Source organism: Anneissia japonica, unplaced genomic scaffold, assembly GCF_011630105.1.
Source record: "Anneissia japonica isolate Jap-2015-1 unplaced genomic scaffold, ASM1163010v1 scaffold287847_len925385_cov155, whole genome shotgun sequence".
NCBI classification, from domain to species: domain Eukaryota; kingdom Metazoa; phylum Echinodermata; class Crinoidea; order Comatulida; family Comatulidae; genus Anneissia; species Anneissia japonica.
The window spans coordinates 281,583-296,821 of NW_022731638.1; the positions used below are offsets into that span (position 1 = coordinate 281,583).

General features: G+C 35.0%; 1 protein-coding gene across 1 annotated transcript in view; it reads right to left on the reverse strand.

Moving 5' to 3' along the window:
* Positions 1-3,710: 3,710 nt before the first annotated feature.
* Positions 3,711-15,239, reverse strand: part of LOC117115492 (procollagen-lysine,2-oxoglutarate 5-dioxygenase 1-like) — a 62,715-nt gene continuing 51,186 nt past the window's right edge. The window contains exons 18-19 of the mRNA XM_033259336.1: positions 12,609-12,734; positions 3,711-4,324 (exon numbers count right to left, since the gene is read on the reverse strand). Coding sequence (XP_033115227.1) covers positions 4,169-4,324; positions 12,609-12,734 — 282 coding nt within the window. The 3' untranslated portion in view covers positions 3,711-4,168. The remainder of the gene's footprint in view (positions 4,325-12,608; positions 12,735-15,239) is intronic.

Genomic DNA, 15,239 nt, shown 5'->3' on the forward strand with positions numbered 1-15,239 from the left:
ATATATTAAAAAAGGTTGTCTATAAATACAGGTCAGTACTTTTTATTAGATTAACTGACAATAGATGTCGTTCACACTACACTGCGAATATCAGTAATCAACGCAAAACGGTGAAGCTTGGAGTAAATTAAAATATTCATTTTCCCATGCAAAGGAAAAACAGTTTTATTCGTCGACCGTTAAGCTTTACTTTATCTATTGTTTCAGAGAGGACCTTTCTTGCTTAACTCCTCTATTGGTGTGAGTGTCTCTGTATGTTTGGCTCCTTTCGTCATCACTTACAACAGGCAAAAGGTCGCATTAATTTTGCCAAAAAGTTCAAATTTTCTTTTTATCTGTAACTTACGTTTCAATTATAGCTTTTGCTTATTACTTCAGTATCGTAATAAAAGACCCAGTCATGACAATTAATAAAATATCCCAACATGAATATCTTCAGCAAAAAACAAAAACAAAAAACCTAAATAATGATCTACAGGCAGATTGATATTGTTCATCTCCAACTTGTAAATTAGTACCGGTAGACGAAAGTCAGATATGACACAAGATCTTCACAGCATTGCACGGTAGGCTCAAAACGCCATCAAACCTTATTCTGCATTGTAAAATACTAAACATATCGAAACTGTTACAGGAATGTTGATGATTCATAAAAAATCACATGTTAGATAAGCCTATAACTGTTCAAAGATATTGGTATACACATGGCCATGACGTAGTTTTCGATTTTATTGTGTACTGTATATGGAAGATTTATAAATAACATTTAACTTCAAATTTTTTAACATATTTTCAAATTTGAATTTTTTGAAATTCTTAAACTTACTTTGAAACACACCACTCGTTACAAAAACAACTTTAAAACAATTTAGTACTGTATAGGTTCAAATTTATTTTTTATTGATCAAATGACACATAATGACCAGTTTTAATGGTTTTGTCTGAACACGATACGTATGGTAAAAACTGCGTGACATATAAATATGAACACCACTAAACTATAGGCCTACCTATTGCTATTTTTCATGTACAATCATTTTTAAAAAATCCATTTTTTTACTGTATTCATCAATTGAGTTTTGACTATGAATGTTAATGCCACTACTTGATACATCCATATTTCACTAAAATATATCTATATATATATTATAACACTCTATTAGCACCATAAAAAAAAACATTAGGCCTAGTCATGTTTATTCCCCCACCTCCCCACTTTGGAATACTCAAAAACTAACGTGAACCTAGCACCAATCATCTTCATCAATACGCCTAAATTACTTTAGCTAGCAACCACAACTAAAACAATGGCAACTACAATGTTCACCAAACATAATAATATTAGTACAGTAATTATTATTAATGTTATCATTATTATTAGTATTATTATTACTATTTTGAAGAGTTTGCTAGCCGAATTCCTCTGAGACAACCATCTCCCATTAAGATCAACATTTCCCATATTGAAGCCATTTTTGGTTTCTTTTGTTTCAAGTACATAAATTCGAATCAACCGCCGACTACTTTTTCCCCCTATGTAATGAGATAGATGTTGGTGAATGTCTAAACATTTTATACGTCAAACATACTAAAAATCTGCCAAACCTGAACATTGGAAACTAGTTGTAATATTTTTCTTTAAACTGTGGAGTGGTACGGCCTGTTAGCATTTATTATTTTGGTTTATTCTACACTTTTCATAGACAAAATTTGTTTTAATTGTATCAAATATAAATCTCATAGAAATACCAATGGTATCGTATGACAATGAACTCACAAAGGAGGGTGAACTTGAGTGATTCAGGCCAAATCTCAATACGTGTAACTTATTTAAATCTATTCAAGCTTTACCTCAGATATCTTGCAGAGAGGCGGGATGCTGGTCAATTTTGGCAAGTTAAATAGCTTTGAAATTCAATTTCCAAATGAACTTGTTACAGATCAATAAAAAAATAGCAAATTAAAGACTTCTAATTAAGAACAAAAACTGAAAATATCAAAAATAAATAGATTAAATTTGGCGAGCGTATAAATACAAAGAATAACAGGTACGTACCATGGTCAGAAAATGGCTCAACGGCAAACATTGTTAATTTTATTTTTACACTACAAATTCTAAGAGCTAAACATACGATAATTATAATGATCATAAACATTTTTGGTGTTTTTGGTAATGATCTAACAAAATTCGCGCATAAAGAATAGCGCATGTCTATAGGTGACAAATCTTTTATTAACCATGGATATGTGTTATGCTAATTCACAAAGATTAAGAACTGTATTATAATCTTTAAAAATAAAAAAAAAACTTGTTATCTTGATGAAACTAAAAGTTTGCACAATAAATCCTGTTGATATATATGAGTAATCAATTGTAAATTTAAAAAGAAATATGACACAGCATTTGACTTTGCAGTTGATGTAAAACATATGTGTATACTATGAAGTTATAGCGAGTTTCGTTTGCTGATGGTATTGAATCAATGTATGAACTGGAACCCGACAAACTCAATAAGTGGACATTAGATTATCCATGAAACATTCATCTAATATTTCAGACTGATTACACTATATAACATTTAAGTTCTTGCTATTATATTATTACATTTTTATTTAAATTTCGAATTGGGCATCTTAGATTATCCATCAGATAAGTTTGATCAAATGAAACTTTCATCTAATATTTCAGACTGATGACACTATATAACATTTTAGTTTTTGGTATTATTGTTATAGTATTTTTATTTAAATTTTGAATTCATTCATGAATTTTTCAAAGTCTGATCTCTAAATAGATAAATCAATCGCAGAATTGGAAATGAGCAAATAATCTTGTGAAAAAAGCAAAATAGTTTGGTTTAGAAGTGAACCAAGTCAGAGGAAATGAGATATTACCAATGTGAATAAAAGTGAGAAATAGATAAAGATTTATTACGGAAAAACCCAGCTTTAATAGGATTTAATATAATTATTATTTGATAGAGAGGTAACCTAAAAGTAAAAGTTTGGTAAGTTCAGGTTATTTTGAGGTCATCGAAAAGGAAATTTTTAAAGTAAAACATCTAAAGCATTATTAAAGTGCATGTGTTTCCACCTACAACTGGCAGGTCTTCCATATGCATCCTTCCTGTTCCTATCTCTTACTGATTGACCAATTATCCAATTTCCTGGCATACAGCTATAAACAATAGCTTCCTGAATCTGTAACAATAATGTAGCCTTTGATTTCCTAAGACCTAATTGTTAACAACTTAGGCAGGAACATATAATATACTAATGTAAATTTAATATACTATGGTAAACTGTATCAAACATGTTATATTTTCATTGCGGATTTTTTGGGCTCAGTACGGACTCTAAACGTATGCATTTTCTTTTAGTTTTAAGGCGTATGCATACTGTCACTGTCTACTTTTTTGTATCCAACTCTTTACAATAAAAGCAAACTACATCTATATATTATCTTGAAGATATAGTTTGCCTCTAAAACACCCAAGATCTTCCATCACTATCGGTGTTTAAGAAACGATAAGATTTTACCAGTGGCGTATCTTGAAGTCTTGAAATGGGGGAGGGGGGTGCTGATGGGTAGCCGGAAGGTAAAGTGGGAGGAGCTCAATGATCAGTTGATGGGCGCTAATTCGCAAAATAAGGTGATTTTAGGTGATTTTTAACTACTTGACCGTGATTTTTGGGGGAAGGGCGACTGGGGGGGGGGGAACACCCCCGCGCCCACCCCCTGTAGATACGCCACTGGATTTTACAGTTCACCTACCAAATTGAATTAGACCAAACACCAGTATCACTTGATCAGAAAATAAGAATTATGATGCATACTAGCCATGCATTAAACTGCTGGAAAGTTATAATGTTAAGTGTTTTTTTTTCTTTCTCTTAAGCCTACTTCTTGATCTTACAATGTTTATTTATTTACATTTCAAGATGGCTAACCACATAGAGACTTTTTTGGTAATTTGCATAGTGCATAAAAATAAAAGAACAAAATATCGCCAAGATAATGTACAGATGACAAATAAAACATCTGTAGGAAGTGGAACTGTTTTTGGACATATGTTATTGATTTAAACTGTACACTTGAACAATATGAATTCCAAGTGGTTGGAAGTACGATGGACCACTTTATGTCTATAACAATTGCAATTCTTGTTTATGGATCCACAAATGAGACCATGATGTAGCGAATTCCTTTGGTTGTCAGAAGTCCTTCATGGTAGTGCGTTAAGCGCCCAGGGTGTATAAGTGTTTGACCAATTCCAGAGTCTGTCACGCTGCAATTGTACCTCAGAAAACGACAGCCACCACCCTAAAAGAAGTAACAAATATGATTTCGTAATAAATCAAAGTTTGTAAAGAAACACAATTGGCTGAATCCTGCCCTCATCCATTTGAAATAGATCTAGGGAAAAACACAAAAAACATTCATTACAACATCGAGTAGGGCCTACACCCAAAAAGGTCACATTTTATAATTAAACACATATTAAACTTAATAGGTTTTAATTTTACTACAAAACATAAACCATTATTACTGATTCAACAGCCAACTTGCATGTCTAGAGTACACAACTGTACTATGTACATGTTTGTTAATTGATGGGGAAATATGTTATTAAATCAACTGAAGGCTAATAATTCAGTTTTTTTAGCAGTAGTAGTAAAACACCTGTAGCAGCAGAGCACCAACAGCAACAAAAACAGAAAAAAATAACAGCAACAGCAACAAAAGCAGGAGCATACGGAAACAGCAGCAAGAGCTTCATGAGCAGCAATGTAAAGGCCAACTCAGACAGCGTCGTACGACGCAGCCTGACGTGATTTGTTGTCGCGTCGGGTCTGTGTGAGTTAAACGCAGACGCGATGGTGTGCGTCGGGGGCAGTCGCGTCGTAGAATATTAAACATGTTAAATATTCCTCACGACAGCTTAAGACTGTCCCCGACGATACATCGGGTCGGGCTGCGTCGGCCGACGCTGTCTGAGTTGGCCTTAACAGTAGCAGCAACAGTATACTGCAGTAGCAGCAAGAGTAACACCAGCAACAACAGTACACTACAGCAGCTGTAGAGTAACAACAGCAGCAGTAGCAGAAACAACAGTAAGGACTTTTCGATTTGAGTGGACGTGGACGGCTTTCCGCGTGAGTGGAAAATCCGAGCAGTCGACTGGTACTTGTCCACTGGTTATCTGAACGTTTCGATTTAAATGAACGTCCATGTTGACACGTCAGTGAACTTATGACCTTGTGATCTGGGGTTTTCCCGTGTTCACGCGCGCTATTCGAATACACTGGCCGTGGTATCTTACTCAACACTCAGGTACTGTAGTCTACGCAGCTCAACATGGCAAATCTTCATCGGCTTCGCGAATCCCTTTGGTATATCCATGGGGTATTCAGGGCAGGGAGTTGTAAAAACATAAATCTCCCTGTTGAGGGTGCACCTCTCCTTCTTTGTTCAATATAGGATTCTTTTTTTTTTTAACAGATCACTGAAAATTATTTTCTTTTTCCTGGATACGCCCGGCCTGACTGAAGGCTGGCGGCCTCGCCAGCTAGCCTAGGCTTAGGTTCCCTTGGCCTACATTAGCTAAAATAGGCTAATTAATTAATTACCTAATTATCCACTGAATTTGATCCAAAATAATGGATAATTCTATAGTTTGCAAATAGGACATAACTTAACCGAAATGCTTTTTACTTACATCCCCAGTAGAAGATAATTTTGCCAAATTAAGAAGCACCGCGACATCGTCCTCCATCATGAATCAAAAGTTTGTTGTGATATACTTGTTATCTCAGTCAGAGAGCGAACGTCAAAACGCTGCAGAACACGTTCTCAAATTTGGCAGTCATCGCATTAGTTGACTTGACGCATGCGCAAGTCATCAAAACTACGTCATAGGTTATCAGTCGACATAGTGGACGTGCAAATCGAAAACTTCTTATTAGCAGCAGTATGCTGCAGCAGCAGCAAAGTAACAGCAACAGCAGTAGCAGAAAGAGAAAGCAGCAACAGCAACAGTTTAAAGCAACAGCAACAACATCAGTATACTGCAGAAGCAAGAGTAAAAGCAATAGCAACTATACCTGTTGACTACAAATAAAAACCTTTTAGATTTCAGTCGACATGTAGCGCGCGCTAGGCAACCTTATTAAGCAGCTGTGTCATGGCGAACATTCATCGACTTCGCGAAATTGTTGTCTTTGCATACCTACATGATTGTGTCTTGGACGATGAGGAATTCATGTTTTTATACAATACAAATAAACCCAAAAATGCCGAATTCAGGTACCGAGGTTATCAGAAATTTGATCTAGACAAGTACAACAATGATGTGAATGTAATGCATAGGCCTACTTCAGGGCGCATCCGGTGCGTCAACTGCGATGATGCAGATTGTTAACAGGCCTCCCCGGCCAGCTGCGCTCGCTGCGGTGCAAGTTTTCATTTCATGCACACTGGCGTAAGCACGCTCATGAACCTCCACAGCCTTTTTTGTGTTAACGAAGGCAGTAGAAATTACATAACTGCCTGTGCATTAAAAAGCAAATAATACAAATTAATTCAACACAAGTTAGAAACTTCCCCCAGACTCTGTCTCTGCCTCAGTTGGACGAACCAGTGAAGGCAGCGTTGCCACTATATTTTCATCTTCCATCTTTAAACTTCACAAGCGAGCACGGCGTCCTAGATTTCGGACGACGGGAAAAACGAGGTGAACACGTTCTCGATTTTGGTAGTGGACGAGGGAGACAACGTAACGCATGCGCAGTGCTTTAAAATGACCTCATCACGTAGCAGTCCACTATGTCGACGTGCAAATCTAAAAGTCCCTAATGTTTCAGTTCACAACAATATCGTTGTCAATACAGCATCAGCAAAAGTTTGTGTTATCAATAGTTACCACTAAGGTAGTAGTAGAGGCTTTTTTTAAATATTATATTTATACAGATTACAGCTGTCAAAACACATCCTGCTTGTCGGTACATGTGTTTCTGATTGATTGTTTATAAAGAAAGTTAGACTAGGACAAGATATGCTGAAACCTGCCTTATTGTCTGTGTACAAATGCCCCCTTTAGCAATACGAAGATCAACAATTTGTGGATGCAACTTTAGTGTATTCATTAATTGATCATGATTATATGCTGAATGTCCACAGGCAAAATGACAACCAAAGCACTTGGGAATTTTGATAATTTTACCATATAGTATCATATCAATTATTAGTTATTTAAATGATACAGGTTTTTTTTTTCTTAAAGGTCTTTTCTATGGATTGGTTAGCAGGCAAGTTACAGTTGAATCATCACTATTCTAGTGATATTAGTTACAGAGTATAAAATGTTTCAAAATAAGCAATTAGTATGGTTGAGTATAATACACTAGTCGAAAATATTATACAAAGGTTAGATTAATGCATGGACAATTTCATAAGGGCTTGCAAGGCCCGAAGGGAAGTTTTGAATGCATTAACCTTAAGGCTAAATTTTGGTTTATAAAGTCAATCACCGCCTTTTAATGTTAGTATTGTAATCACCAGTTGTGCACGTAGAGTTGTGCATATTCTGATATTTTGATGCAGTAGCCACTGACAACACTCACTTGAAATGGTAGAGCACTGTACAGTAGTTGTACATACAATGAATAAACAATTGTGTTTGAAGAACTTTTCGCAAGTTTATTACTGAATAATGTACTGGATATATATTTGTATACAAAGAATATCATAACCTTTTTGGAAAATAAACATGTTTTTTGGTCGGTAAAATCGTATAATTTTATTTAGGGCTCATCCTACTTAAGAGAAAGCCTACATCGAAATTCATTTCCTGAGACCTTAAATGCCATTTCCAACAGTGATAAATGTCAAAGAAATAGCATTAAGAAAACTAACAAGAAAATTATTGAAATTGTATTCACCTACCACTGCACCAGTACTGTATAATAAAAAAAATCCAACTTTGGAAAATTACATTAATACGTTTGGCAACCACTATATATAATCTAATTTGCATAATGTTTATGAATCATAATTATTGTTATTAAATAATAAACAAATGATAGCTGAAATGAAATACGACAGCAATTTATAATTTGTGTAAACTGTTGTTGGAAATGTTAAACCTTTATGTTACATGTTTTAACAAGAAGAAACAAAAGTGAGAATGTATTTGATACTTAATTATGCAGGCTTGGACTTAAGATGATTTATATCAATTTCTAACAAGCTAAGATATTTTCATAATCCTGACAAAACTTAATCCCAAGTTACTCCTGAAAAAGAAGTGAAACTATATTAAAGTAGCTGCTAATATATGGAAAGACAAAACAGGAATTGGTAAATAATGTATGTCTATCTTAATCTATCTCTTTCTAAATACTGGATTTTAGCATGTCAAATTATCAGAGCCTTTTAATACAAATCAAATCTAGAATATGGTTTTGCCTTGGTGGTCTTAAAATTTATTAAAATTTCCCTGTCCTGAATACAAGCCTTCTATAGTGATAAACATCACATAAACTTTACTTAAGTATAGAGCCTTCAGCCACGGGTGGCACCAGGGGAGGGGGGTCGCATGGCCAGTGCCACCCTTCAGAAAAGCTACTCTCCCCCCACTCCCCGGTTGGGAAGAAAACCACAGTTTGTTTGTGAGAAAAAAAAAAAATTTTTTTTCTACATACTGGTAGACTCTAAAATAAGGCTACGTAGAATAGAAAGGTCCTTGGGTGGATTGCTGTGTGAGCAGTCTTTAGACGGTCTTAACACTTAGCCAGCTATAATAGTGACAGCACTCCTTGTCTATGATTATAGACCACTGCTGTACTGCGGTCTAACCAGTCTTAAGTTTTAAAGCCTACTCAGAGGAGGCTCAAATCGGTCTTAAATCATTTTCATCATGGCGTTAGAGGTAGAATATTCCACCAGCATCTCAGCGTCTGTAAAAAGCGGTCTATGTTTACTTACGTTCATTTTGGTACATGTGCATGTGTCGAGCAAGCCTGACGTATATGTAAAAGCGCCCTCAATTTTATGTTACCAGGGAGTGCTTCTTTGTGTTTCAATACTCAAAGCGGTCTAAGTGAAGGACATTTTATAGCAATGGTCTTAGCCGAGTGGCTTTAGTAAGACCGTCTAAGTGATAAAGCCGGCATTATTCGAGGAGTTAAGACTACCAGTTAAGACCGTTTAATAGCAATCTGCCCTTGGGTTCAATTGCCACCAGTGTTGCAAGGTTTTCCTCATGACCAAAATAAACACCATACACTGAGCCTCACATTGAGATTTAGTGTACAGCATCATGTGTGCGTATGTTTGTCTTGTTATAGGGATTGTCAACTACTCATAGGACAGTGGATTGGATTGGATTTATTCGGTGTAAACACCAAGGATAGCCCACAAAAGTCTAGAAGAAGACTTATTTCCAGTGGGGTCCTTCTGCTGGTGATTGGGCAGTACACCGGGAGACAATCCCCTACTCTTTTCCGAAGAGTGTACTGCGTTCTTTAACATGCACATGGGCCATAATGCACAGGGGACCAACGGCTTAATCATCTCATCTGAAAGACGGTGCGCTATTGTAACTTGTATTTCAGCCCTCTAGCTGAAACACAAGGAGAGGCAGTGATGGGAATTGAACCGGGGACCTAGATATCTCCACGGTTCAGCGCACATACAGCGGCTACCACTAGATTAGCCGAATGAGCTAGCTGCTCTCTCAAACTTGGCAATTGTTGGAGGGTGTGTGTGTGTATGGGTGTATGTGTGTGTGTACAAGCCTATATAAATAAAAAAGTAAAGATAAACATCAACATCATCATCAGTAACAACATCATCGCCATTATTAACAACAATACTAAAAACATCATCACATTAAAAAAAAAAAAAACATCATCAATGCTGTTGCCACAGATGTCATTGTCATGACATAATTATAAATAATTTTAATCTTTTGCCGCTCCGAAATTATGGAACTCTCTTCCACTTAAACTTTGACCAACCTCTGATACCGGTGTATTCAAGAACCTCTCTTTAACCAATAATTCTTAATTATTATCTTAAGCACCAATGACAAATTATATTTTTTTATCAGACGCTATACATATTCTCAAATTAATAATTTATTATTATTACCTCCGCCAACGAAGTTGACAGGAGGTTATGTGTTTGCCCGTTTGTTCATTTGTCTGTCGGCATATTTGTTAGGGCCTACAGCCCATAGTTTTTTTTTTCAGAAATTCGTCAAACCTCACCACAATTAAATTTTGAAGGGTCGGGTCAAAGATCAAGGTCACAATCAACAAAAAACTGTTTTATTTATTTGTTTACAGCCCATAGTTTTAATCACAAACTTGTCAAACTTGGTCACAATGTTCCACGATCAAAGATCTCAAAGTATTTGAATGTTGAATGGTAAGGGTCAACAGAGGTCAAGGTCACAATCAACAAAAAACAATTTTTTGAATCAGTTTTTATCAGAAATTTGTCAAACTTGATCACAATGTTCCTTTACCAAAAATCTGGAAGTGATTAAGTTTTGAAGGGTCAGGGTCAAAGGTCAAGGACACAATGATCAAAAAACTACTTAAGTTAAGTACAGTATAACTGTCTGCCGTGTGTGTGGGCTTGCCGGTAAAGAGTAAACAAACATATGACCATATTTTTTTTTTTATGGGGAACAATATGCAGGAGAAATTTATACTGAGGAGAATTATGATGTGGGTGGAGATATTATTATTTTCTTGTTATTATCATTATTGTTATTATTATTATTGTTATTATTATTGTTTAATTATTATCATTATTGTCATTATTGTTATTATTGTTATTATTATTATTATTATTACTATTCAGTTCATTAATTTCAAATTTACTGCATGCGTATATGTGGATTAAATTAGTATTACAATCTAGATCCCACATTTAGAACCCTTAACTAGGAAAAGTTATAGAAATGCAGCAGCAGCGGTTTTAACGAGGTCAACAAGATAGCTAATCAGATAGCTTTATTATCAATGACAGCAGAACCCATTCTGAAAGTCTTAAGAACTCAGAATTATTCAATTAGCACAGTAATGTCCATAAAACTACATAAGGAAAGTGCAATCTGGTGTGTCAGCCTCTGGTCAAATTCGTTGTAAGATTTAAAAGCTAAGTAAGTTAAAAGCCCTAGTAAATCCATTTTTATAAACTTAATCATTTATTTCAACAATATTTTGTAAGGGTGTGTCCATCCAGCCTCAGCCTATCAATTGGGATCCTCAGTACCCAAACTATAAAAATTTAAAATTAAACTACTGTAGACATTTAAAATTAACAAATTAATTAAATTAAAAAAGAGAATACCACAAAAATATCCACTCACCAGTGGCTGTAGTTGAGACGTGCAAATTTTCAACATAGATACCTCTACATTCCTGGAAATTGCACTTTCAGTCTCAAGAATAATTTTTGAAAGCAGTGTTTTCAACAGAATAACATGCCCCAAGCCTGCTGGTGCCTCAAACGGCTAGACATAGCATCATATTAAACAGCACCCCATTTAATCCATCATTCCCATTAGTCTACCCCTCCTCATGCCAATACCCTACACCACTAGATACATGGAGCTACACTCAGAAAAAGCCACTCTTTTAAAAACAAATAGTGGAGGGGTGCCTAGGCCTAGGTTGTGTTTCTCTAAACAGAAGAAATTTTTCTAAAAAACGGCCGGAAAATGATTTATTTTTAGTAATGTTTTTTCGCGGGCTGGATCTAAATCTTTAGCTGTGAACTTTTTCAGGTGTCACAAAACATGCAGGTCTTCCTAATGAAAGACTTCTCCAATTAAAGACTACTTTTCTGTGGTCTAAATTAAGAAATGTCTTTTATTTTTATTATTTTAATTATAGATCAAGCTACAGTACTATAAGACCTTGCAAACCCCAGTCCCAAAAGTGGTATTTAATTGGAAGGAGACCTGTATTTGTAATTGTGAATAGATTCATAATTCATATTGTACCAATTAATATGAATTACATTAGAGAAAGCAAAAGAAGCACATATGTTTACAACTAAACATTAATACAGTAAAGTTAAAATAAAATGCAGCAGTGAGATCCATGGAGGAGTTGCCGACAAACCTTCTATAAAATACCATGGAAAATGCAGAATAATATTTAATAGATGAGTGAATGAATGAATTATATAATAGTAAATTACAATAAAAAACAAAACATAAAATGCTGTTTTATTGATTGTTTAGTTATAAAATAATAAAGTACTAACTAATAATTATTTCACTGTTGAGAAATATCAAAGCAATGTTATTCAACAATTAGGACATTGAGTAAGGGACTACACAGACTGTCTGCATATATAAAAGTTCTTTAAAAGAATTGTTATTATTGAATTTAATGTACAATATTGAAAAATGTTTTGATTAGCAAGGTTATGCACTTGAATGGCAGAGAGAATTCTTGTATTTCAAAGTTACAAGAATGTAAGGTACAAATATAACAATATTGCAACCATATTGTTTAACAAATTTTATTTATACACCTTTCCAGAAATTGGGTATATATTAAGAACATGAAATATATAAACATACCTCATAATCAATGCCACGACGATTAAGAGCAACGTTCAAGGTAAAAGTCGAAGAGTCATGGTGAGGTCGCAGAAATGGTTGCTCATCTGGTTTGTAGCGCACAACAAAATTCATAACAGCAAAAGCCTAAAACAAGATGTGATGTAAATGAATAAAGAATGTTAAACCTCCTGTTGTTACACCTAAGCGCAAAAGTAAACTGAACACTGAATAGCTCATTCACAGTATCTAGGTAGCCTGATATTGTCATGCAAAACTGAGGAAGAGAAGCAGAGCCTTTTTTTAGTCTGATGTTAGTTCCGAAGTAAAAGAGATTTTATATCTTCCAATGATGTACAGATCAAAACATAACAAGTTTTGCAAATTTAAAGTCTTTACATTAAGATAGTAATATCCAAGTGTTTAAATCTACAAAACATCAATTTTTGCAAATTTAAAAACTTTTACAAAAACAACCATATTATCGTGTTTAAAATTTCAAATGTAGTATATTAAGTATAGAGTACAACAGCAGTGTCGTCACAACACCAGGTGGCACACTTTGTTGTCAACCAGACGTTGGTTACCATTCATTACGCCTGAATGACTTCATAATCTTAATGGTTTAGTATAGGCTTTCTTGAATAGGTATTTTAAAACCTAATAATTTACCATAAAAATGTACTAAAAACATGAAAGCTTGCATTATATTAGTTGTCGAACACACATTTAAACAACAATTAAAATTTACAAAGCAAAATTAAGATACAACATCTTAATAATTACGTTAGAAATTGGGATCAATGGTTTGTCAGTGCAGAAAATGGTGTCCAGTTGAAGGCATTTTGTGTCGCCGATAGCAACATCGAATGAACTCTATAAAATTCTAAGCTCGGATGAGGAGCTTTATATTGTATCTGAGTGCATTAATAACCAAAGGTCATGTGTTTGAAGCGCGTCTTGGTATTCAATTTTAAGACGTTTTAATTTAGTACAAATGAAAATTCTAATTATTTAAACGAGAGCATCAATGATGCAATAGCCCACTTGACAATAGCTGGAAATGTTTAAGTGCTGTCGGTGGGTGGAGGTTGTGTGGAGTGTTGTTATGTGTATTGAGCATAAAGAAAAACATTTAAAGTTAGAGTTAGTTGTATGCATCATCATAGACCTTTTTTGTTATGTTCACTTAATAGTTAGGAAAGGTGACAGCAGTGTCGTCACAACACCAGGTGGCACACTTTGTTGTCAACCAGACGTTGGTTACCATTCATTACGCCTGAATGACTTCATAATCTTAATGGTTTAGTATAGGCTTTCTTGAATAGGTATTTTAAAACCTAATAATTTACCATAAAAATGTACTAAAAACATGAAAGCTCGCATTATATTAGTTGTCGAACACACATTTAAACAACAATTAAAATTTACAAAGCAAAATTAAGATACAACATCTTAATAATTACGTTAGAAATTGGGATCAATGGTTTGTCAGTGCAGAAAATGGTGTCCAGTTGAAGGCATTTTGTGTCGCCGATAGCAACATTGAATGAACTCTATAAAATTCTAAGCTCGGATGAGGAGCTTTATATTGTATCTGAGTACATTGATTAATAGATCTTTCTTGGCCACTGATTAACAGATCCTTTTTTTTTAGTTTTTTCCTGCAGGTACAGTAGATTGCATAGTGATTAGTTTATAACTAGCAATGGGCTCAACTTGCCTGCAAAAAAAAAATCCCTCTTATTTTAGCTCCTTTTTTGGTCACTGATTTTTTTTTTCTGCAGGTAGGTTGGATAGTGATTAGCTTAGAACTTGCAATCTGCGGAACCAACCGGCAGAGAAATAAACTTGCTTCGGCACATGTACTTGACAGAAGTCACAGCCGATGCGACTGTACATTACTGGCATTACCACAAAATAGTTACCAACTTTAGAGATTTGAAATGCGTGACTATACCAGTTGAATGTGGAGGAAGGCCGCAAGGGTCCCAGTGGTCCAGTCACATACGGTAATCAACAGTTGGTTGTGACAATGAACGCGCAAGATCACACGCGACTACTAAATTCAAATAAGTGTGTGGTTGGCTTTGTTGTTTTGGTAGGAAAAGAGAAATTTTCTTGGTGAATTGATTCTCGAACGAGATAATCAAAAGCTCTCTAATGACTCAAGCTACTGCATGACTGTTCTTATATTTTTAATAAAACCAAGTTCTTCTATTTTTAAATAAACTTTCCCCTAAATTCCTGATAATTCTTTATCACGCATTGACATGTGCTAAATGCGGGACAAATTTATGATCGCGCACGCATGTGTTTCTGCAAAATGCGTGTTTCATCCAAAATCACTTTGAAATGCGAGACCGTCCCGCACAATGCGGTTGGTAACTATGCCACAAATAGGACACATAAGCACGGATAACGCGGTCGGCTAACGATGTGTTCTAAAGAACCAAAGATCATGTGTTTGAAGCGCGTCTTGGTATTCAATTTTAAGACGTTTTAATTTAGTACAAATGAACATTCTAATTATTTAAACGAGAGCATCAATGATGCAATAGCCCACTTGACAATAGCTGGCAATGTTTAAGTGCTGTCGGTGGGTGGAGGTTGTGTGGAGTGTTGTTATGTGTATTGAGCATAAAGAAAAAC